Below are 25412 nucleotides of genomic sequence, written 5' to 3'. Positions count from 1 at the left end.
TCAGGAAAGTTTTTGTTGACAAAACCAGGTGGTTGTATCATGAAGACTTCCTCCTTAAGTGTCCCTTGAAGAAATGCATTGTTGACATCAAGCTGACGTATGGGCCACCCTTGACGAACTGCAAGAGTTAGGACAATGCGAATGGTCATCGGTTTAACAACGGGGCTAAAAGTTCCTGTATAGTCCCAACCAGAGCGTTGGTGAAACCCTTTGGCGACTAACCGAGCCTTGTAATGATCAATTGATCCGTCTGGATTTCGTTTGATTCGAAATACCCATTTATAGCCAACCAAATTTTGATCAGAGGACCGACTGACAAGATCTCAAGTGTTGTTGTGGTGTAAGGCATCAAATTCGGCTTGCATGGCTGAGCGCCAATCAGGGTCGCGAAGGGCCTGGGTGATGGTGTTGGGTTCAATGGGAGAGGAGGCTTGGACATGGAGATTAAGCTTTTGGATGGGTTTGATAATGTTGTTTTTAGACTGAGTGATGATCCCACCTCCATTTGGGTTGACAATGGTTTGGGGTGGTGGAGCAGAGAGTTGCGGGGATGATTGTGAGGTTGGAGGAGGAGATTGAGTGGGGTTTGTGGGTTCGGTGGAGGACTGAGCCATATATGGGGAGTTGGTGATGGATGGGGAGGAAGGGGCAGGAGATGAATCTTCCGGTGGGTTCATGGGTTGTAAGATGGAGAGTTGAAGTGGGCCTGTTTGTTGCTCCGGACTTGGACTAGCGTGAGTTACTAGGGAGTTGAACGGGAATTCAGATTCAACGAACTTCACATGCCGAGAGGTGTAGATCCTTCCTGTTGTGGGATCGAGACACAAATATGCATGTTGATCAGCTGAGTAACCTACAAAAACACACATAGCAGACTTTGGTGCAAGTTTATGGTTAGCATATGGTTTAATCCAGGGAAAACACAAACATCCAAAACACTTTAACTTATGATAATCCGGACTAATGTTAAGCAATTTAGAATAGGGTGATTGGTACCCAAGAATTGGAGTTGAGAGGCGATTTATGAGATAAGCGGCGGTGGTCATGGCGTGAGGCCAATAGGTGAGGGGCAAGCCCGAGTGATGGAGAAGAGAGAGACCGGTTTCAGCAATGTGACAATTCCGGCGTTCTGAAATTCCATTATGTTCAGGTGTATGAGGTGGCGTTGTATGATGACTTATACCATGATTTAGTAAAAAAGGGCGAAGACCAATATATTCGCCACCATTGTCTGTGTAAAGAATTTTTATTTTGTGATGATAGAAATTTTCAACTAGCGATTTAAATTTGGGAAATATAGTTTGCACATCAGATTTTCGTTTCATTGGATATAGCCAAATATAACGAGTAAAATGATCAACAAACATGCAATAATAGCGAAGACCATCAATTGATAAAATAGGAAAAGTCCATATATCAGAGAAAATTATTTCTAATGGATAACAAGATTTAAGAGTGGATTCATGGAATGGAAGTTTATGACTTTTGCTAATTTGACACGAGTTACAATCGGATTGCGGAAATTTATTTGAGCCTAAGGAAAAATGTTTCTGAACAAATTTGAAAATAGAAGATGAAGGGTGCCCAAGCCTATGATGCCATGATGCAGAGGATTCTGTTCGAACCGTGTGGACGGAGGGTGAGGTGGCGGACCAGAGATAGAATCCATCCACACATAAGCCTTTATGGGTTGTGTGACCCGTCTGCAAGTCCTTCACATAAAAAGAGTTTGGCAGGAAAACAACAGCAGAGTTGGTTTGTTGGGTAAGTTTAGAGACAGAGATTATTTTTTGTTTCATGGAAGGAACACACAAAGCATTAGACAAGGATAAATCATTAAGTAAAAGTGTTCCAGAATGAGTGATGTTTAAACCTGAACCATTACCCATAAACAGTGAGTCAGGACCAGTGTACGGATGATGAAGCGCCAGATTATCGAGATCATTGGTTACGTGATGTGTCGCTCCACTGTCAAACAGAAAATCATGTTGCGATGGGTCGGCAGTTGCAGTATTGACCTGAACCTGTCCAGTGTGAGCCGGAGAGTTACGAGGTGGCAGTGGGACACTAGGATGCTGCACCACTGACAACGGCCGAGAAAAGGTTTGCGAGATGCTTTTGCATAGGTGTTTTTGAGAAGGATCCAGAGAGCATGCGAGGTCTTGGTTTGAGACACCAGGGAGGCCACTTCATTAGAGAGAGTGGTGAGGAGAGCACCATATATAAGGCGGTCCTGTCGACGCCAGGTTTGGTAAGCACGATTCTGAGTTGTTACCGGAAGTGATGCAGTGGTGGGGGTCATTTCCGACGGAGTCGGTGTCGAAGATGTTGGAGCGGTGAGGATCATTTCTGACGGCGCAGGAAAAGATCCATCTGGATATTGGAGGAGATCATAGCCATCAAGGAGAGCTTCAACTTGTTGTTTCCAATTAGGATAATTGTTGGGAAGAAGTTTGGTGACATTGGTGAAAGTGATGCAAGCAAGGGGTTTGGATGGCTCATGGGGGTTGGGAATGAAGGAGTTGTTGTCGGCCATGGGAGGCAAGGGTGGGGAACGACGTCCTTAATTGAAGAAATAGGGAATGGGTGGATCGTTTAGGCTGATACCATATAGAAGAATAAGTTTGTAACTTTTATTGATGAATTTGATATTAGTTTACAGTGATATATATACAAGTGAACAGCCCTAATATGTAGTGAATCAAGCTACCAATCTCCTAATAATTCTCAACAAATCAGAATTGGAAATAACAGATTTACACAGATTTGCACGGCTAAATAATTAAAGGAATTGAAATCTAATTATTATGATCGATAGTTATTCCCAACATGTTATATATCTTATCACATAGCATCAAGCCATCTAAAATCATTATACACATTCTCTTTGTCATATTTCACCTTCTTTACTATTAAGAAGCTCTACAGTAGTAGAGTAGCATAATGATGCAGAATAAACTAAAATTATTTAATTATTTTTAATGTATGAATTTCATGATAATTATGTTATTTAGGATATTGATATATTTTTTTACTTTTAGGGACTTTATCTTTATTCAGATATTCATTTTAAAAATGATGTTTTAATAAGATTATGTATTTGATTAGGATTTATGTAGGATTTCATATGTTTTAATTTATTAGAATTCTGTGTTTAATTAGGATTTATCTTAAATTTTTATTTTCTTTAGGTTATAAATACTCTGTAAGTACCTTATGTAATGGAGACTTTTTTTACATAATCGGTGCTTTTTTCTTTTGCTTAGAGAGTATATGAAATTTCAGTTGGAGGAGCACTTTAATTTGCTCAAAAATACTTTTGGTATGTTTATGAGGAGAATACTTTGTCTTGAAGTGTCCTATATCAAAAGAATGGCTCAAATTAAATACCTTGATTTCCTGGAATTCCCCTCTCCATTTACCAAGTTAATTTTGTAATTGCCTAAAATTAATTTTTTTTCTCCTATGTCAACGTCTTTTTTGTCTTTGACTATGCTCACAAGCGTGGCTTTGAGACTAACCTTGGAGTCAGGTTAATTAAGTAAAATAATTTATTGTAAAGTGCTTTTAAAAGTTGAACCTCTAATTATAGATAAAGCCTAGAAAAGTTAATATCAGAGTTTACTGAGAAAGATTAATAATTATTTTATCTAACAAAGAAAATTAATTTAATTCTACTTTTTTTATCCCTTTTATGGTTGATTCATAAATTTATTTTATATAATTTTATTTAAACTTAATTTTTTTTACTATTATAATTAAGTGAATGTTTGATTTTCAAGTGCAAAAGTAATTTTGTCAAAAGATCATAATCATAACTTTTTGCTTTTATTTTATTTATTCGTTGGATTTACATTGAAAAACATGCACAACATTTCTTACTTCAATCCAAGTATGTACTAAGTTTTTTATTAATTTTATTATTAGAGCTATGATGCAATTTCAAATAACATTTTAGCATGTGCCTTTTAGAGGTTTTGCAAGCCACTCTAGGAACTTATAAGCTAATATGATCACTTTATAAGTTACTTTGGAAAAAGAAAGTTTATTCGATATTTGAACTTGTTTTATTAGTTTTTAGCTTATTTTTATAAGTTACTCCAACTAGTTTATAACGTATAATCTAAGTTACATTTTATCAACATGATAGTAAATTGCAAAAAAATTTAAAAATAGTATTTTCTTGAAAAACAAACTTATTGGATGGTAAAAAGTGTAAAAATTAAAAAATTAAATGATAAAATTTGTAGAAAAAATTATGGTTGTAAAATTCATAAAATATGTAATTAAACTATATATTTTTTATTGTAATTTACTTGAAGTCTTTTTTTTTTACTTTTTTTTTGTGAATGTCATGACACATATATATCTATATTTTTCAGCTGATATTTTTTTTTTGATATTTCTGATTGTAATTTTCTTTTTATATTCCTAGACTGCACTCTCTAGTCTTTCATTATATAGCATGCCATTCCCGGTTAATTTCATTGTTTGTATTAGATAAGTAATATAATGTGTAAAATTAGTTAATTAGATCATGTTTTATAGTTGGGAAACTATGTAATATTGAGTCAATGATAATCCCTCTTCAGTTAAAAAAAGAAGACTTGCTAACGCAACAAGGTACCTTAGATTAGTTCTAAGTAACAGTTCAATATAAAACGCAAAAAAGAAAACTTGCTAAAGCAACAAAGACCTTTATAAAGTTTTTATAAAATGATTAGCGAGTAGAGAAGCAACCAATTCAATGAGCAAGGCATCTTTCAATTCTGCTTTAACATGCAACGTGATCATTGTGAACTTTGACGGTTTCTAAGTTTTGACAATGGCAATGTGAATCCAATCAATTCGGTGAGATGCTACTTTGAACTTGAGCCCTCAATTAGGTATATACTGACAAGTATGTACAAAGTAGAAACTACAAAGTTGAGTACATAAAATTAGTAAATTTTTCATATATTTAAAGGTACTTTTAAATTTAAAAGTATTTAAAACATCAGACAGATAGAGTCGCGAGAGATTTATAATTAATTTAGATGATATATATAACTTATTTTTAAAAAATTGAATGAGCAACTAAGTTTGGATCGGAAGAGATACACCAAATCTTGATGCAAAAAGAAAAAAAAAAACAATACTTGAAGCATATAAAACAAATGGAAGTTGAGGATAAATAAAGAAACAAAACATGGTGAAGAGATACAGAAGTTCCTTTCATCAATAACAGAGAAGGAATGTTTCTAATTAAAGATTCTTATGTTCAAGTCAGTACGATACTTGGTGAAGAGATGAAGATTTAGAGTGAAATTATGTTTTGTAATATTTGATGTGACATTAACTTAATTATTATTTGGTATTATCAATGTCCAGATGCATTTTTATTTTCATGCCTAGACGTTGGACTTACTTGGTTTCTAGCATAAATACATACTAAAAAGTATTAAAAAAAGATGATGTCGCTTTCTATAAGCATAAATATATTACCAAAATGTTATATTTAATTTGTGCCTTTTTGAAAATTAACATGTAACTAATTTAGCTTAATATATGATTTTTATTTAAAAAATGAAAATAATTAAACCAAACATGAGCATACTACTAATTGCATTTTTCTTTTGGCAAAGAATATTCACACTAGTAATTAAACATATGAAAATTATTCGTCCGTCATTTCTCATCAACCCTAAAATATTCTGGCTCTGATTTTGCTGAGTTTATGAGTACAATTTTTTTTATAAACTATTTACCCTTCCCTAAAACTAAAAGTAGTGTCCAATTTCAAAAACGCATTAAAATGCAAAGTATTTTTTTTGTTTAATGATCATATATAACATAAAACAGTTTTAAACTATTATCAATTATAAATTATTATTAATATAAATTTAAATTAATTATTATAAAAGTAAATAAATTTTTTATGCGGTATGTTATATGTCTTTGATCCAAAGAAATAGTAAAACTACTGTTATGTAATTTCAGTGTAAAACTCTTTTTTTTATGTTAAAAAAACTTTATATATATATATATATATATAGAAAAAAAAAATATATATATATATATATATAGAAAAATTACTGATAAAAGCATGACCAAGTACGTACTCGCACGTAATAATTATAAATGCTTCTGTACAGTATTCTTGATCGAGTCTTTATCAAATAGAAGTTTGATCAAAGACAAATCTTTCAAATAAATTGGCCGGTTGCTTACCTGCCCAAAGGTTCCTGAAAAATTGAAAGATAATAAATGAATAATATTGCTTTGAAATTTAGTCTAGTGACTACGGCTTACAACTCAAGTATTTAATTTATGAAAAAATAAATAAAAAGATAATTTTTTGACATGATTTTTATTAAAATGAGTTAACAATATTATTAAAATTAAAAATTCTGTACAAAAATTACAATTGAGTATAACTTATATCATTTTAACATTTCAATAAAAAAAATTGTGTAACAAGTGAACAACACATTATTTAACTCTCAACAAATTACCATAGAATTCTATCAAACTTTTGTAATTTACTGATTCAGCTAACAAATGGTCAGGTGGCCGTGTAGGACCACATGTTGCCCGTGAAAAATGCAACTGCAGTAATATCCAACTACTTATCATAAACTAAGCTCATCCATCAATTAATTAATTAATCACGGGATCATTAGTTGCCACTGATAAGTTTTTATATAAATCAGTTTGTTATCTGTGTTTTGTATATACATTTTTTAATTATTAAAAATTATTAATTATAGCATTAATTAAATTGATATTTTTATGTTATTTTAATGTAAAAGTAAATATTTTAATTTATAAATAAAAATTAAATTACATATTTTAATTTTTTTTGAAAATATTTATCTTACATTGAATTGATTCTTTAAAAATGTTTAATATGCTAAATAGTTATTTTTAAGTTTTTTTTACAGATAAATATTTTTAAGATTAAAAAATTAGCTTTTCCTCTTTTAATATTTGAAAAAATTACTTAATATTAAAATTGGTAGGTTAAATCAATATCAAGTAAATATTTACAAAATTAAATTAGTATTTTAAATTATACAATCAAACAATCAAGTGAATCAACTATGTACAATTTATATAACAATATAACAATAATTAATACAACTATAGAGATATTAAACTATACAATCAAGTAAATTAATTGGTACAATTTATAGAGGTGTAATTTAATATCTCTCTCTATATAACAATATAATAAGATATATAATTATAGTTTATAGGGATAAATATCTCTCTTGAAATTAATACAACTACACATCATGTCTCCTTTTTATATCAGCTTAACCTCTCATTTTATATAATAATATAAGAAATCAGAGAATATTAATTTATATATATTAACGAGAAGAATATAATACACATTATTATGTTATTACATAAATGGAAGGAGATTTATATAAAATTAAAAAAGAAAAAATGTCGTATATAAGACATATTGATGTAATTTGACAGAAATCTATTTTTTTTCCCCACAAATATCTTTGTTTGAAAGCAATTCTATTTTAAGCAAAACCGGATGATAAATATTAACATCTCTTTTAACCTAACTTCTTGATCGCATATATGATCATATAATATTTATATTTTTATCATGGAATAGTTATATACTATTGTAGAACAAGAGAGGAAGAGGACAAAAAATAGTTCAACTGAAGGAAAACTACAAATATAGCAGAATAGTTTGCGGGAGTACTAAGCCAGACAATAACTTGTTTGTTTAGTATACTTAAGTTAATTATACTAACATCCACTTCCACTTAGCTACACATAAAAAAATGACAATTATTAGTTACAAATAGAATTTGATACAATTGATAAATAATTGATTTAAAAAAACATTAATACATCGTATATAATGATAAAACTAGAATCTATTTTAATGATTTTTATATTCTTGATGTAAAAAAAAAAAAAAGAATGACTATTTTCTTAATTGAAAATAAAGTAGGGTGCAGTGGCAGGGGATTCGTTACACTAGATGAAAATGAGGAAAATTTCTATCAGCTAGAAAGGCTCTCACTTTCTGACGATCAAAAGAACACATAATCTATGAAGCACGGACATTCCAGTTCCTTGTCGTGTCCAGTGTCCAATATACGTCTGTATCAATGTCTGATATCGACACGACACCCGTACTACGTTTTATATTTTAAACATTACAAATATCCACGTGTTTGTGTCGTGTCCGATGTCAGTGTTTCATAGCACACAACTAAAGGCTTTTAGACTTGTAGTTTTCTACAAGACACTATTCTCTCATATTGAAGTCCATTATTGTGAACCGACAAAATAAATGGACGGGAAAATAAAAAGCAAACGGAGTCAACTGCCTGTGGAAAACATGGAAAGTCTAATTTATTTATTTTTTACATTGGTATTTGTCTTCTCATCATTAAAAAGGGAAAAAATAGTTTTAAGTAAATATTTTTATGGATAAATATGTGATATCCTCATTTTATTTTTTTAATTTAAAGGAAAAACTTCTCAATGATACAAAATATTTATTTATTATAAATTTTAATTATATAAAATAAATATTAATTTGTATATTTTTTGTGTGAATATATTTATTTTGTATATTGCATAAACTAAATACTAGTTACTACTTTATATTTAACTCAACTAGCTTCTTTGTTTGATTATTATTTAAAAAGAAACAATAAAGTCATGTTCCAATCGCGGTTGAATATTTTAAAAGGAAGAAGAAGGAGTACACAGAAAGTGGGATGAAGGGTTAATTAGGGAAATGGGTAAATTTTTTTAAAAGTTACGAAAATGAATAAATCATATTTTGATTTATGATTATACGGTGAAAAATGTATATCAAAACACAATTTTACTTTTCATTTTTTTTAAATATTTTTTTCCCAAATGAAATAATATGTTAAAATATGATTTCTAAAATAATTAAAAAACATGATGAAATTATATTTTAAAATACGATTTCAACTTTTAATAATAAAAAAATTAAAAAATTAAAATCATAAGTCTATATTTGATTTGAGTGTAATAATTTTCTAAAAAATAAAATCATAAGTACGATTTTTTCATAATAAAATCATATTTCAAAACACAATTTATTTATTTTTGTAATTTTTTAAAAATATACTAATTATTTTAAAAAGTTACCCTACTATGATGCAAGAGCCTGAGATGAACCTTAAATATTAATCAAAAGCAAACATGTTAGAAATTTATCAGTCAACGGTATTGAATTAATAATAATGTCTACGAACTTTTGGGCAAAAGATATTTTGTTTGGGGAAACAATATATTACCTGCCAGAATTCGAATAGAATAGGATTATTAAGTAGGGTATTTCTTAAAAAGTATTACTGTAGTTTTTTCTACAGCAACCAAATCAAATCATGCATCTCCATCTCAACAATAAGATGAATACAATGAATGAGGCATTACAAGAAAAGAGTAAGCTTGAGGAAAACCAATCGAGTTCCTAGCCAGAGCATGAACTACTGCATTGGCCTGTATATATCTTAACAAATCAACAGTATATGTATGATACACTCTAAGCAAGTTTTTAATTTGACTAAGAATAATTCTGCATCCTGAAATGTCTTCCATCAACCTCATTGTTGATCTGATCCGCCACCATGTTTGCAATCTAGTTTAATAAAAGCATCAAAGTAGTTATACTTAAGATTTAAACTCTAAATTATTAACTAATTAAACTAATTAGAATAACTTATGTCAGTTGGTCTACGTATTAAACTAAGACACATAATAATGACCCTTAATCATCAACGAAGGATTTAAGAAAAAAATTACACCAAGTTCGTTTATATTTTCACCATTAAGTTTTGAAACAAACATTTGACATACGAATTTTTGGTTTCGGTTTTAATATATTGCGGAGTTAATAAGATGTGATTAAAAAATCATATATCGATAAATAGTTAGGTTTCCTTTGTTCATGGTCATAGACCAAATATATTTTTTAATCCACTCAATTATAGACTAATTTTATTAGTATTGTGTGATTGCTATTAACTCAAGAAAATTTTACATAAGAAAAAATTAAAATATAAATTCTTCTCTAAATATATTATTTCTTATAAATGTAAGGAAATTTTACATTACTGGGGCAACTCTACAGGTTCAATAGTTAGGCTCGTTTCGCTTGCTATAATTTTTTGCTAACAATAAATAAAACATTATAATAAATATTACTAATTTATATTAACAGTATAATACATTATATGAAGAAATAATTTCATTGATTGGGAAGTTGGTATATTTTAGTCTAATGACATTATAAATATTTTACTGTTATTTAACATGCCAGTTATCTCTTTTCATAATTATAAGACGTGCCTGTTAGCTTTTTTCATAATTTTATTAGAATGAGGCAACTGACTTCCTAATAAGTTGACAGATGATGAGTTTCTTAGAGTTGAAAAAAATAGAGAAAAATAACATTATTATTTCAAAAGAGAAAAATGACTATACAAACAATATTAAATAATTTTATATAATTATTCAATCATAATTCATTATACATATATAAAAAAGTTAATTAACTTTTATAATAACTACTTGAAGTCATATAAACAATCATTTATAATTAAATGACATTATAATATTATTTTAGTGTCCATATGTGCATAGTCATTAATTTCTATTCCAATCCTTTTTATATGATATCCCTTCTTTTCAAAATCCTCAGTGAGTGTTTTCCTTCATTGTTGCCTTCGTGTTCCTCATTTTAATTTCATGTATGTACACCCACACTTTGACCTAATATTCTCAGCTTTCAAAGTGTTATTTTCATAGTAAAATAAAATATACTGAAATTAATATGAAATATATGGCAATAATTGTCTCAATCTAGCAGTGTAATTTTGAAATTAAGTCTCAAGAATTATGACGGCCCTAGTTTAGATTTAAGAGAAAATATTTGTCTCAATCTAGCAGCATAAGAATCGAATGAAGGATTGAGTCACTGTTCCAAGGTGATTTTCTCAATTTTCTTAGTTAAGAATATATAAATTTTTATGGTCACAATGGTATTAAAATTAAAATTTGTCATATTATTCATACTTCAATTTTTGTTATATAAAACTATATTAAAATAAACAAAATTATTTTATTTATTAGTACATATATATATATATATATATATATATATATATATATATAATTTTTTATGGTGATGTAATTAACTTCACTTGAAAGTTTAATAGTAAAAATATAAGAAAATTAATTTATTGAGAAAACTTTCTCTAATATTCTCTTTCTAACATTCTAACATTCCTCTTATTTATTTGAAATTTAAAACTTAATTAGGCGTATTCTTGTAAATAAATTAAAAACTTGGGTGTTTTGAATAATCAATTGCATAGTGAGGTGATTGTTATAATATTAAATTTGTCAAAGATTAGGGCGTGATTAATAATCATGTTCATGTAGGCATTATATTATTATTATACTCGATCATATATATGTGAGGCTATAGTTAAGTAAAGCTTCTGACCTAAATCTTAACTAAATCAGACAGACGAAGAAGTTTCTTACTATGTTATCTTGAACGTAATTATATGATTGCTGTAGGCAACATTCAGCCAGCAAAAGCTGAAAATGAGCCATTAAAACTTTAGAGGCTTTGTCTTGTGGCATTCACACAACTAGGCAAAACCCGCGTTGAGACTTAGTACAAGCCTGACCAGCTACAGAGATAAGATTATGAGATTGCAAAAGTTATTACTATTATTATTAATATTTTGGTTGAGTAAACTTGCAAAATTAACCTTACCAAACAAATATTCTCAACTATATATAGTCAATTACACATGACTAAAATAAGATTATAGTATATGCATGTTTTGGTTTTTGGAATATTTAATTTAACGAAGCAGTCAAATTAATTTGCCTAGCCTTTGGCTTTGTTCTGTCGCGTTGTTGGGATATCATAAAAAATGTCACACATCGAAGCGTTATATGATGGGCCCCTCCAGAGGAAAATAGTTTACCAAACAATTGTAGACACTTTGACAAATCAGGGCAAAGGAGGCAGCTGTCGTTGGATTCACAGAACATTGACGCCAGTTTTCACTTCGTTATCTTTGAATTCATTAAAATCGAATCTCTCACCTATACCCCCCCATTTTTCTAATCCATCATAATCAAAATTCATAAATGAATCAGTTACCATTACCATAATACCTTTTTGAAAATGAGTTTGAATAATCAGTATCTTTAGAAAACTAATTAAGAAATTAAATAAAAAATATTTATCATGAAGATGAGTGTAAGAAAAATTATGAAAAGTATAACTTTATACATTTCTATAAAATTATTTTTTCTTTTAATTTCTTAATTAATATCCTAAGTAAATGAGTTAATATTTATCTTTCAAAAATTCTTATAGTCGCCAATTAATTTTCCCATGCAATGACAACTTGTCCGTATTCTACGTGGTAGGTTAGGCTACCTGCCGAGACAAATTGCCTTGAGACAAATTCAATAGAGAACCCTTCCAAGGGACCATTATAAATAGAGAACTTTCATTAACCGATAAGCCACACCCTTTCAATCAAACACAAACACTTGAAGTACTAAGTTAGTGTGTTTGAGCAAATTAACTATGGCTTCGTTTTGTTCTAGATTGACAATTTGTTTGGCTCTGTTTGTCCTCATATGGGGGAGTGCCAATGCACAACTTTCTACAAACTTTTACTACCATTCATGTCCAAACCTCTTCTCCTCTGTGAAATCCACAGTGCAATCTGCCATATCTAAGGAGACCCGCATGGGTGCTTCTCTCCTTCGCTTGTTCTTCCACGATTGCTTTGTCAATGTAATTTATTTGCACCTTCTCCCACTTACATACAAATATGCTAAGCTTACATATAGCTCCTCTTTCTACCACTTGCATGCATCATCTAATTTTGTTTGAAACAACACTTGTTCCTTTTATTATACACATCATCTTTGATAAAATTTTGTCGTGTGCAACTTTTTTTTAGTGTGTTAATCAGTTCTATGATGATACTATTAGTTAAGAAATTTTAATGCACTTAATAAACCATTTTAAGTACTTTAACCGTTCAATGATATTATATATTTAAAGATAATAAATATTTCTGCTTTTGTTTCTATATTAGTGTAGTTAAGAACCTTCTTACTTCTTAGCTAGCTAAATATTAATGAGTAAACATTAACAAATGCAGGGATGTGATGGTTCAATTCTATTGGATGACACATCAAGCTTCACCGGAGAGAAGAACGCAAACCCCAACAGGAACTCTGCTCGTGGATTCGAGGTTATTGACAACATTAAATCAGCCGTGGAGAAAGTGTGTCCAGGAGTTGTTTCCTGCGCAGATATCCTTGCCATCGCTGCCAGAGACTCTGTTCAGATTGTAAGTGGTCAAACAACCAACAAAAACACATTAAACTAAATCATTAAATTGTACATATCAAAATTAATTACCAATTTAGTACCACACATGCAATTAAAGAGAACATTTTGTTGATTTTGATCAATATAGCTTGGAGGCCCTACATGGAATGTTAAACTTGGAAGAAGAGACGCTAGAACTGCTAGCCAATCTGCTGCTAACAATGGCATCCCTGCACCCACTTCAAACCTTAACCAACTCATCTCAAGATTTAGCGCTCTTGGACTTTCCACCAAGGACTTGGTCGCCTTGTCCGGTACAAAACATATATCACATAATTTTCCAATTAATTACATTTCAATCATATAGTAAAATTTCTCAATTAATTAGGAACATGAGAAACTTATAGTCACACGTTCTTTTGTTGAGGAATATTGCATGGTTTAATTTTGCTTTCATTAGGTGGTCACACAATTGGACAAGCAAGGTGCACAAACTTCAGAGCCCGCATCTACAACGAGACCAACATAGAAACCGCATTTGCAAGGACTAGGCAGCAAAGCTGCCCTAGAACATCAGGGTCAGGGGACAACAATCTGGCACCACTTGATCTTCAAACTCCAACCAGCTTTGACAACTACTACTTCAAGAACCTCGTTCAGAAGAAGGGTCTCCTCCACTCTGATCAGCAACTGTTCAACGGTGGGTCCACCGACTCCATTGTGCGTGGCTACAGCACCAACCCGGGCACCTTCTCCTCTGATTTCGCCGCCGCCATGATCAAGATGGGAGACATTAGTCCTCTCACTGGCTCCAATGGAGAAATCAGGAAGAATTGTAGAAGGATTAACTAATTTAATTCAGTCTTGAATATTAAGGGTCCTACACATACGCAAGCAATTTAATTGTGTTTAATAAGTTGTTAAAACATGTTTTGGTTGTATTTTGGATTCCTAGTGTAGTTTCGGTGATCAATGCCGTCTACTTTAGTGTGTTCTACTTCCCTTTATTTTTGTTTCTTTTTTACTTTTTCCTTAACTATATTGTAGGGAAAAAAAAAATCCTTTATCAAGCATTTATCAAGAACGGAGTTTGCTTTTTAATTTTCCCTTCATAACATTCCATCAGAATTCAGTTTTGCTTTTGCTTCTAAATTACGTTCAAATCAGGGATGATAATCGGTTAGGTAATATATACAGTACCCCCTGCATAGTCACGTTTGAAAAATATAATCATACTTAGTTCGGTAACAATTTAAATTATCATTCTCGTAATCATTAGCTACTTATGCACTCATATCCGTATCCGCTACTTGCTCTTGTCGTAAGTCAATAAATTAATAAAAAAAAAATACTTAAAATTTGTTACAACTAAATTAAAAATTTATTTTTAAATCATTCAAGCATAATATTAAATCATTCGAACGTAAATAATAACTAAACATTAGAAACATAATCATCCTTAACAATCAATATTTTAATTCTTAAACTTTATTAAATCTAACAATAAACTGTAAGAACTAATTCTTAAACTTCAATAAACAATACTGCGTTTTAGTAATTAAATTAATAATATATAGATATAGATATATAATTTGTCAACATATTCTTACCTATTTTTCCATTGAAATATGTTAGCAAGTTCAAAAAAAGTTTTGACAAAAAACTCTACTATCTTTTGTTTCATTTACTTTATGTGAGGGATATAATAGTAATATAACATTTAGTTTATTTAAAGAAAATAAAAAAGTTAATTTCTCTTTCTGCCACTGATACTCTATGGTGGAGAGATCCGATGCAGTGGTGGAGCCTGGCCTCGACACATAAGTGTGACGACGCAGCTGTTGAAGAGATCTGATTCGACGGTGGGGTAATGCATGGTGGTTGACAGGTTGATGGGTGGAGAAGACGTAATTGCTACCGCCGTCAACGGAGGAAGGAGCAAAGATGTCTCGTATGTGAAAATTATGCGGTTGAGATGCCGTTTCATTCCCTTTAAAAAAATCCTTTGATGGTTGCAATGCAAATTAAAAATTGAAAAAATAATTAATTGTTCAAATTAAAGATTTAGCATGAAAAAAAAAACACTTAATTGTGCCCATGACTCCATGACCTGCGTAACTTGGGAAGGAAAGGAATTTTTTTGCTAAAGGAAGGCATGGGAAGATGAGAGAGGAGAGAGAATCAGTGGAAGTGAGAGAAATTAACTTTTTGTTTTTTAAAAACTAAATATTATATTACTATTATATATATATATATATATATATATATATATATATATATATATATATATATATATAAAAGATTTTTTAGCTGGATTCTTGATATAAAAAATTTCACCATATTTATTGTTATATATTTTTTTGGAGATCTCAAAAAAGGAAGTTGAATTTCTTCTCAATAACTCTAAAAAAATTATTCCTATTTCAAAAAATATTTTTTATGTCTTTCTCTAATTGATGGATAATATCTATTTAAGTATATTTTATTGTGAAATCCACAAAAGTGACTGATAAATCTAATTTAGGATCTACCATTAGAGAAAAATAAATAAATTCTTATATTATATGTGATATCTAAAACTTATAAAAATGATCTAAAAATTTAAAATTGATTTTATTATTAAAGATATTCTTACCATAAGTCATTTATATTAAAATTTATGGATAAATATTTAGTTTCAGTCTCATTTTTAATGAGTGGGTATTTACATTATCTACGGATATTTTTCATATTTTCGTGAGTATTCATAAATTTGGATAGAATTACCATTCGGAGTGTATGTTCCTTTTTGAACTTATGATTTTCTTATAAAAAAATATGTTTCTGAAACTTTTTCAGTTTTTTCTTTTTATTTTCTAACAAAATGCTAATGATTTGTTTGAATTTGGTACATCATGAATTTTCAATTTTATTAGTTGATGTGTTTAGAAATATGTTTTATAACTCACGATTCACATCCAAGATGCATGTGAAAATCTTAAAAGCTATAAACAGTAGCATCTACTTGTTGATGTGAAAAATAAGGTCTCTGATGTATTTCCAAACACGCTATAAATTATTCAAGTGTTCTCTTTTTTTGGTATTATTTTGTTTCAGGAAGTAGCCCGCCACAAATGGGCCATAAAGAAAGGAGGAACTCTCCGAAAACTTTTTAGTTTATATTATTTTGGAACCTTAATCTACTTTGGACCAATAAATTAAAAACACCCCATTTAGTGATGTATGTCAGGTCTGTTTTAGTTTATTAATTTCATCTTTTTTCATTTAAACTAATTACTCTCTTCTATGTTAATGAAGTTTAAAATTTGGACACAGTATTAAGAAATTAAGAAATGTAATTAATATTTTGAATCTCATAAAAAATAAATATCATGTAACTTCCTAAGTCCTTTATCTTTATAATTAATTACTTAGTAACATCTACTACTTCCACTTCACTTCCATGGGAAAAATAATTAATGCTTAGTTGATTTTGTAAAATGAAATCTAATTTAGTCCTTTTTATTTGTCGTTGTTTTGTAGAAACAAAAAAAATACAATAAATTTCTGATTCTACTAAAATAGTTGTGTGATTTTCCATTTTACTTCATTTTTTTCTCATTCTACAACAAATATATTTGTAAATTAATGAAAGATTAAGAGAAAAAATAAGAATATAATTGATAAAATAATAATTAAAGTAATCTTGAACTTTACAAATACATTTGTTGTAGAATAAAAATATTGATAAAGTAATCTTAAACTTTATAATTACAAAAACTTTACCAATGACATATAAATAATTTTTTTAAAAAAAATCCGACAATTAAAAAGCAATGAAGGGAGTATAAATGTTTTTTTTTTACTTAAACATCATAGAAAGCTTCATTAATTTTGTGAAACGACAACTAATTTATAACATTAATAATTAATAGGACTTATTGTCAAAATTTATGGTTAGCGACGCCAATTTTTAATATAAGTTCATACAAGTTATTGGTGACATGTAAAATTGACTATTAACATTTTTAATCTTAGGTCTTTTAAAAAAGTAATGTTTAGTCTGTCTTATGTGGAAGTATTTTTTCTATTATAAATACGTGAACTGTTTTTAAAAAATACAATTATAAAAATTTTATATGAAATTTATTGTTTATGTATTTATTAGATAAATTTTAATTATTATTTTGTCTGTTAGGGAGGCGTTAGAGGTGACTTCAAGGCATCTCTACGAACTGGCTCCAAAGAAGATCACGACAGATAGGAGAGTGGAGGGAATAAAATTGAGACAGCCCTTCCAATCTAATTTTAGCTCCGTCTTTGAGTTTGGAGAGTGTTTTGACATATTTCTCATTTCATCTTTCCATGACGTATCTTTCAAAATATAACCTTATCTTTGATACCTATTCACGAACGTGTGGTGGATGCATCTGTTCTCATTTTTGTCTACTTTGTCGAGTCTGTATTTTTATTTTTGGGGTTGAAAAGTTGTTCCTTCTTTGGGTGTTTTTTTTTACCATCAAATATAATTATTAATTTTGTTAGTTTTTTTTTTAGGACTCATGATGTCTTTTTTTTCTTAATTATCCAACTAATCTTATATCTCTAACTATATTGTTTGAGCGTTTAATTCTAGTAATATTTTTTTAACCTCTAAGAATCGACTCAATGTTAGTAGTAACTGAAATAGTATTCTTTCACACTTGTCTTTACTAGATATTAGATTATATATGTATGTACGGCAGAAATTAACATTCAAATTTTCAATAGTTTTCAGATATAATTATTTGGAAACAAGCTATTTAGTAATAAAATTTGATTTTGACTTGCATCAATATGAAAATTGTAAACATATATTTTGAACAACAATTTTTGTATGATTTATTTTTTATCTCATTTGATATCAATGGAGTTGAATATGGTGGAAGGGACTAGTTGTCTAGTTCTTATAACATAATAAATCAAAGGTATAAATCTCCAAAAAAAAATGTACATATTTATTATTTAGTATTGATGGTACCTTTAAAAGAGGTCCCATGTGGAGAGCTAAATATCTCCTCTAGTTATTCTTCTTTCACATGCACTTCTCTTATTTATTTATTTTCTTTCATTTCTCTCCTTATAATCAATAAAAGGGGTCAAAGCATATAACTTCACTTCAACTTTAGATACTCCATCTCAAAAAATGGGTGGTATAGGTGGCCATCTTCCTCTAATGGTTATGATAGGTTTGCAACTTCATTATGCAGCACTTAACATCTTCACAAGAGCCAATCTTTTAGATGGGTTAAATACAATTAATAGTCTTTGTACTGTACAGACACGGGATAGCCACTTTGGCTTTGGCACCTATGTTACTCTCTCCTAAGATGTAATAATTAGACCACTTTTCACTTCTTCCTCTCTTTAGCATACTCTCATCCTTATTTAATCTCTCACATAGTCACATACATGTTTGCTTTTCATAACAGGAGACAATCAATAAAGAGTTCATTGGGATTCAGAAGCTTCTCTTTGATGTTTGTGACTATTCTTGTTGGGTACAATTTGCCAAAATCAATTGTAACATAACATGCTGTTGCTTTTGTACTCAAAAAAGTTAAAAACTTGCCCTAAGATTTTTTTCCTTGCAGAATCACAGTAAATCAGAATGCATATTTTCGAGGTTTATATTATGCATCTTCAAGTGCAGCTACCGCAATGAGTAATCTGACACCTGCATTAACGTTTGTAATTGCAACAATTGTAGGGTAATGACTCCAAGTGCATACATGCAGTCTGCTAATATGACAAAAAATAAAATAAAAAATCATGAATTACTTAAGTTAGAATAGAATATGATTAACAGTATCAGTATCACAGTAAATCATAAATTTTGCTGATATTTGTTTTCTTGGCGTGGAATTGAATGAGTTAGATACTAGGGACTGTTTGTTGCGTGAGTGGAGCCTTAACCATGACTTGGGTCAAAGGACAGAAGCTGATACACATTGAGTTCCTTTCTTCTATGCATCTCACTAGCAATGGAGGTGAGGATTATTGACTTCTCTGGGTTGTGTATTGCTCTTAGCAAGTAGATTTTTTGGGCATGTTGGATGATCCTGCAGGTAAATAAAAACAAGTTATTACTATCATATATCATTTTCTCTTTTATCACATTTCTATCACATCATTCATCATTTTCCATAAAAACCAGAGTATTCTTTGGATGATTCTTTTGTCCATCAGTGGAAATCGGTCTGACTCAACTTCAACACAACAGGTACCAATTGCTTCATGCTGTCCTGACCATTTGTTATCAACCTTTTGGATTGCTCTCTGAGTATGCTTTGCAACAATACAATCAGCCATATTTGCATTGCTCTCTGATCCGGATCTTCAAGCATGGACTTTACATTCACCTCTACAATTTTCATGTTCTTTATTGCAGTAAGTCAGAAGCCACTCAGCAACAGTTCAATTGGTAATTATTTGTTGTGTAGTACAATATTGACACTGTTAGCAACTGGTATTATTATTATTAGTGAAATTCTATTCTGGTTTACATCTAAAAAGAGACAGAGAGAAACAAGTGTTAATATTATAGTTATAATAGGTAATATCATGTGAATATGTAATAGGATAAAAGTTATAAAGAAAAATAATAAGTGTTAATAAGTTACTTAATTTAGAGAGATAAATGTAATAATTCATGGTCATAACATTTTGAAATTTTGTAACGCTCATCAGTTTTGAAAGCCAAATTGAATGGCTGTTAATGGATGATAATGACCAATAATGAATTGTAACAGTCAATAATGAGTGGTAATGGCTGATAAATGCATTCTTGATGGTAGAATGCCTATATAAGCACATGAATTTGGTCTCTGAGCTCATCCCTTCGAATTCAGTCTTATACACCATCTAGAGAGTGGAAGAGAGAGAGCTTGGAAGAACCAAAACAAGAAACTCTTCATAGCAATGGCTGGAGGTATGTTTTGATCTGTAATTTCCGCATTTTGTTAATAACCTGTGTTTCTTTGTAGTTTGTAATATCACAGGTTAAAAGAGATTTATTCTAACATTTGGTATCAGAGCAAGAATTGCCTCTGCCTTGTCCATTTTTGTTTTTCGGTATTTTCCGATTTGATTTTGTTTATGGTATGAAGGGCCTTGTTTCTTAAAAATAAAATTAGAAATATGTATTTCGTTTGATTTCCTTAATTTTGGCTTTTGAATCGTGAAAAATGGTGTCCAAATGAATGAAAAACGAACGGGTCTGCGTATGGGTCGGGTTTGACCCGCTAAAGGTTGAAGATGATGAACAATGTTTAAAAAAAAAAAAAAAAAAGACAAAAACTCCTATGTTTTGTGCTAGCTGGGTGTCGAACCCTTAACTCCAAGAACACTAATGTATGTGCAAACCACTAAACCAATAAAGTTTTTTTGATATGTAGTTGTTTTTAATACGTTATATACACATTCTGCTTTACAGTTTTTGGAATTTTGATTTAATTTATGCATGAATATATTCTAGAACATTTTATTCTATGCATATATATATGAAATAAAATGCAAAATATTATATTTCAATTATAAAATTATATGAGAATCTTATTCATAATTATATTGTATCTTGATTTTGAAATGCAAAATACTATTTATTCTCATATAATAAATTTTTATGTCTAAGTGATCTTTATGATTTTGATTAATTATGGATTAGCCACAGCATCTATATTTGATTAAAATTATATATTAAGTTGGTTAAAGATCATATAAGGAATTAGACATAATATTGTAATTAATTATACTTATATAATGAATTTTATCTCACAAGAATTTTTATTATATCTGTCTAATTAATTGGGATAAAATGACGTATTATTTTTCATGATTTACCCACAGGCATCATGATGTATGTATAATTTGTCGATTTTATCATAAAGTAAAAATTTACGATAGAAATTAAATTATTTTCATATTGTACCCGTAAAGCATGAATATTGAGCAAGTAATTTGATTATTCTATCATAAGGTTTAATTGTTTCTTATTGAATTAAAAATTTAGCCCACAGGCAATTTTTATGTCACAAGGTTCAATTTTATGGTATGTTTACATTGGTAAAAGATACAATTAAGATTAGTATGCCTCAAATTTTGACATAAGCCTTTGAATTTTGCAGCTTCTCAAACTATTAGTTTTTCTGATATTCAATGTGATGTTCCCGAACTCAAAGGAGATAACTATAAGATATGGAAGGAGAGAATTCTTTTACAATTGGGGTGGATGGACATAGATTATGCTATAAGGAAAGACGAACCACCTGCAATCACAAATGAAAGTAGCCCAGCTGACGTTGCGCTATATGAGCGGTGGGAGCGATCCAACCGGCTCAGCGTGATGTTCATTAAGACTAAAATCTCGACTGGGATACGTGGTTCTGTTGACCAGCATGAAAAGGTCCGAGACTTGCTTAAGGCCATTGATGACCAGTTCATCACTTCAGATAAGACTTTAGCAAGCACCTTGATCATGAAGTTTTCTTCTCTTCGGCTCACCAGTGTGAAAGGTATGCGTGAGTACATCATGAAAATGCGAGATATTTCAGCTCAACTTAAGAAACTAGAGGTTGATATGTCTGAGTCCTTTCTAGTGCATTTCATTTTGAACACCCTTCCGCATGAATATGGGCCATTTAAGATTTCCTACAACACACATAAAGATAAATGGTCTATCAATGAATTAATGACCATGTGTGTTCAGGAAGAAGAAAGGCTTGTAATGGAGATGGGTGAGAGTGCACTGCTGACTACTGCTTATGGGAAGAACAAAGCAATTAAGTCTCAAGCTTATCAGAAGGGGAATGGTAAAATACCACCTCAAGCTGATATTAAGAAGGTGGCAAAGTGTTTCTTTTGCAAGAAGAAGGGACACATGAAAAAGAATTGCCCCGGGTTCCAGAAATGGCTTGAGAAGAAAGGTAAATCAATCTCATTAGTATGTTATGAATCTAATATGGTTAGTGTTAATATTAACACCTGGTGGATTGATTCTGGATCTACTATTCATATTGCAAATTCTTTACAGGGTATGCAAAACCTAAGGAAACCAGTGGGAAGTGAGCAAAGCATTTTATCAGGCAATAAGCTAGGCTCACATGTGGAGGCCATTGGAACTTGCATTTTGACTTTAAGTAGTGGCTTTATTTTAAAATTAGAAAGGACTTTTTATGTACCAAGTTTTTCCCGAAACTTGATTTCTATTTCAAGGCTTGTACCGTTTGGATATTCCTTTAATTTCAAAGACACATCATTTGAGTTATTTTATAATTCTGAATGTGTTGGGAATGGTATATTGTCTGATGGTCTTTATCTTCTTGGTTTACAAAATAATGCCACTTATAGTTCTATGCATGTTCAAACTGGTATTAAAAGGTGTAATATTAATGAGAATTCCTCTATGTTATGGCACCGGAGATTAGGACATATCTCCATTGAGAGGATTAAAAGGTTAGTGAAAGATGGGGTACTCAATACTCTAGATTTTGCTGACTTTAAGACTTGTGTGGACTGCATTAAGGGTAAGCAGACCAACATGTCTAAGAAAGGTGCTAATAGGAGTTCAAGCATATTAGAAATAATTCATACTGATATTTGTTGTCCAGATATGGATGCACATGGTCAGAAATATTTTATCACCTTTATAGATGATTATTCACGATATATGAATGTTTATTTGCTTCATAACAAATACGAAGCATTGGATGCCTTCAAAATCTTTAAGGCTGAAGTTGAGAACCAATGTGGCAAGCAAATAAAAATAGTGAGATCAGATAGAGGTGGAGAATACTATGGCAGGTATACTGAGAATGGACAAGCACCTGGTCCCTTTGCAAAGTTCCTTCAAGAACATGGGATTGTTGCCCAATACACTATGCCTGGTTCTCCGAATCAGAATGGTGTGGCAGAAAGAAGGAACCGAACATTATTGGACATGGTGCGGAGTATGCTTAGCAACTCCAATCTTCCTAAATCCTTGTGGGCTGAAGCACTAAAGACGGCAGCGTATATATTAAATCGTGTTCCAACCAAGGCTGTCCCAAAGACACCTTTTGAGTTATTTAAAGGTTGGAAACCGAGTTTGAAACATATGCGCGTTTGGGGTTGTCCGTCTGAGGTGAGAATATATAACCCACAAGAGAAGAAACTTGACCCGAGGACCATTAGTGGGTATTTCATTGGATATGCCGAAAGGTCTAAAGGTTATAGGTTTTATTGTCCACATCATATTACTAGGATTGTGGAATCAAGAAATGCCAAATTTATTGAAAATGATTTGATCAGTGTGAGTGATCAATTGAGGGACTTAGGTTCTGAAATTGATTATATAGAATCTCAACCTCACGTCAAATGAAAGATTGGTTGTAATTCATACCCCTCAAGTTCAAAGGGATGATGAACAACACATGATTGGCATTCCACAAACTGTTGTTGATAATCCAGTAGATCAAGTTGATCATCAAATTCATGAAAATGATGAACAACCAGTTGAACAACATGATCCCCAAGAAAATGTTGATGCAACATTAAGGAGGTCTACTAGAGTAAGAAAATCAGCTATTCCTAGTGATTATATTGTATATTTGCAAGAATCTGACTATAATATTGGAGCTGAAAATGATCCTGAAACTTTTGATCAAGCCATGAGTTGTAAAGAGTCAAATTTATGGTATGATGCCATGAAGGATGAGATGAGTTCCATGCAGAGTAACAAAGTTTGGAACCTTGTAGAGTTGCCTAATGGGGCGAAGGCCATTGGATGTAAATGGGTCTTTAAGACCAAAAAGGATTCATTAGGCAACATTGAGAGATACAAGGCAAGATTTGTTGCTAAGGGATTTACTCAAAAGGAAGGAATAGATTACAAAGAGACTTTTTCTCCAGTATCTAAGAAAGATTCTCTTCGTATAATCTTGGCATTAGTTGCTCATTTTGACCTTGAGTTGCAACAAATGGATGTGAAAACAGCTTTTCTTAATGGTGATTTAGAGGAGGAGGTTTATATGAAACAACCTGAAGGTTTCTCCTCTAATAGTGGTGAGCATTTGGTTTGCAAGCTTAATAAATCTATATATGGTTTAAAACAAGCTTCCCGTCAGTGGTACCTTAAGTTTCATGGGATAATTTCTTCATTTGGTTTTGATGAAAACCCCATGGATCAATGCATATACCACAAGGTTAGTGGGAGTAAAATATGCTTTCTTGTTTTATATGTAGATGATATTTTACTTGCAGCCAATGATCGGGGTTTGCTACATGAGGTGAAACAATTTCTCTCTAAGAATTTTGACATGAAGGATATGGGTGATGCATCTTATGTCATCGGCATTAAGATTCATAGAGATAGATCTCGAGGTATTTTGGGTCTATCACAGGAAACCTATATTAACAAAATTCTAGAGAGATTTCGGATGAAAGATTGTTCACCAAGTGTTGCTCCCATTGTGAAGGGTGATTGGTTTAATTTGAACCAATGTCCAAAGAATGACTTTGAGAGGGAACAAATGAAAAACATTCCTTATGCTTCAGTTGTTGGAAGCCTCATGTATGCTCAAGTATGCACAAGGCCTGACATTGCTTTTGCAGTTGGAATGTTAGGAAGATATCAGAGTAATCCAGGTATTGACCACTGGAGAGCTGCTAAGAAAGTGTTGAGGTACCTTCAAGGGACCAAAGATTACATGCTTATGTATAGACAGACAGACAATCTAGATGTGATTGGTTATTCAGACTCAGACTTTGCTGGTTGTGTTGACTCTCGTAGATCAACATCTGGGTACATTTTCATGATGGCTGGTGGAGCTATTTCATGGAGGAGTGTTAAGCAGTCTTTGACTGCTACTTCTACCATGGAAGCTGAGTTTGTCTCTTGTTTTGAGGCTACATCACATGGTGTATGGCTTAAAAGTTTCATTTCTGGGCTGAAGATAATTGATACTATTTCAAGGCCTTTAAGAATTTTTTGCGATAACTCAGCTGCTGTCTTTATGGCTAAGAATAACAAAAGTGGAAG

The 25412-nt window shown here is 30.9% G+C and overlaps 1 protein-coding gene across 1 annotated transcript; it reads left to right on the top strand.

Moving 5' to 3' along the window:
* The first annotated feature begins 12551 nt into the window (after positions 1-12551).
* LOC100803637 (peroxidase P7) lies at positions 12552-14479 on the top strand. The gene is made up of 4 exons (XM_003523221.4): positions 12552-12832; positions 13206-13397; positions 13527-13692; positions 13839-14479. Exons 1-4 carry the CDS (start codon positions 12620-12622, stop codon positions 14228-14230), a joined length of 963 nt encoding a protein of 320 aa, XP_003523269.1. The 5' UTR covers positions 12552-12619; the 3' UTR covers positions 14231-14479.
* The last annotated feature ends 10933 nt before the right edge of the window (positions 14480-25412 follow it).

The sequence above is a fragment of the Glycine max genome, chromosome 4 (genome assembly GCF_000004515.6).
Source record: "Glycine max cultivar Williams 82 chromosome 4, Glycine_max_v4.0, whole genome shotgun sequence".
NCBI classification, from domain to species: Eukaryota; Viridiplantae; Streptophyta; class Magnoliopsida; order Fabales; family Fabaceae; genus Glycine; species Glycine max.
Note: the sequence above shows the minus strand (reverse complement) of the source record. Positions and strands in the feature narration are given on the sequence as shown.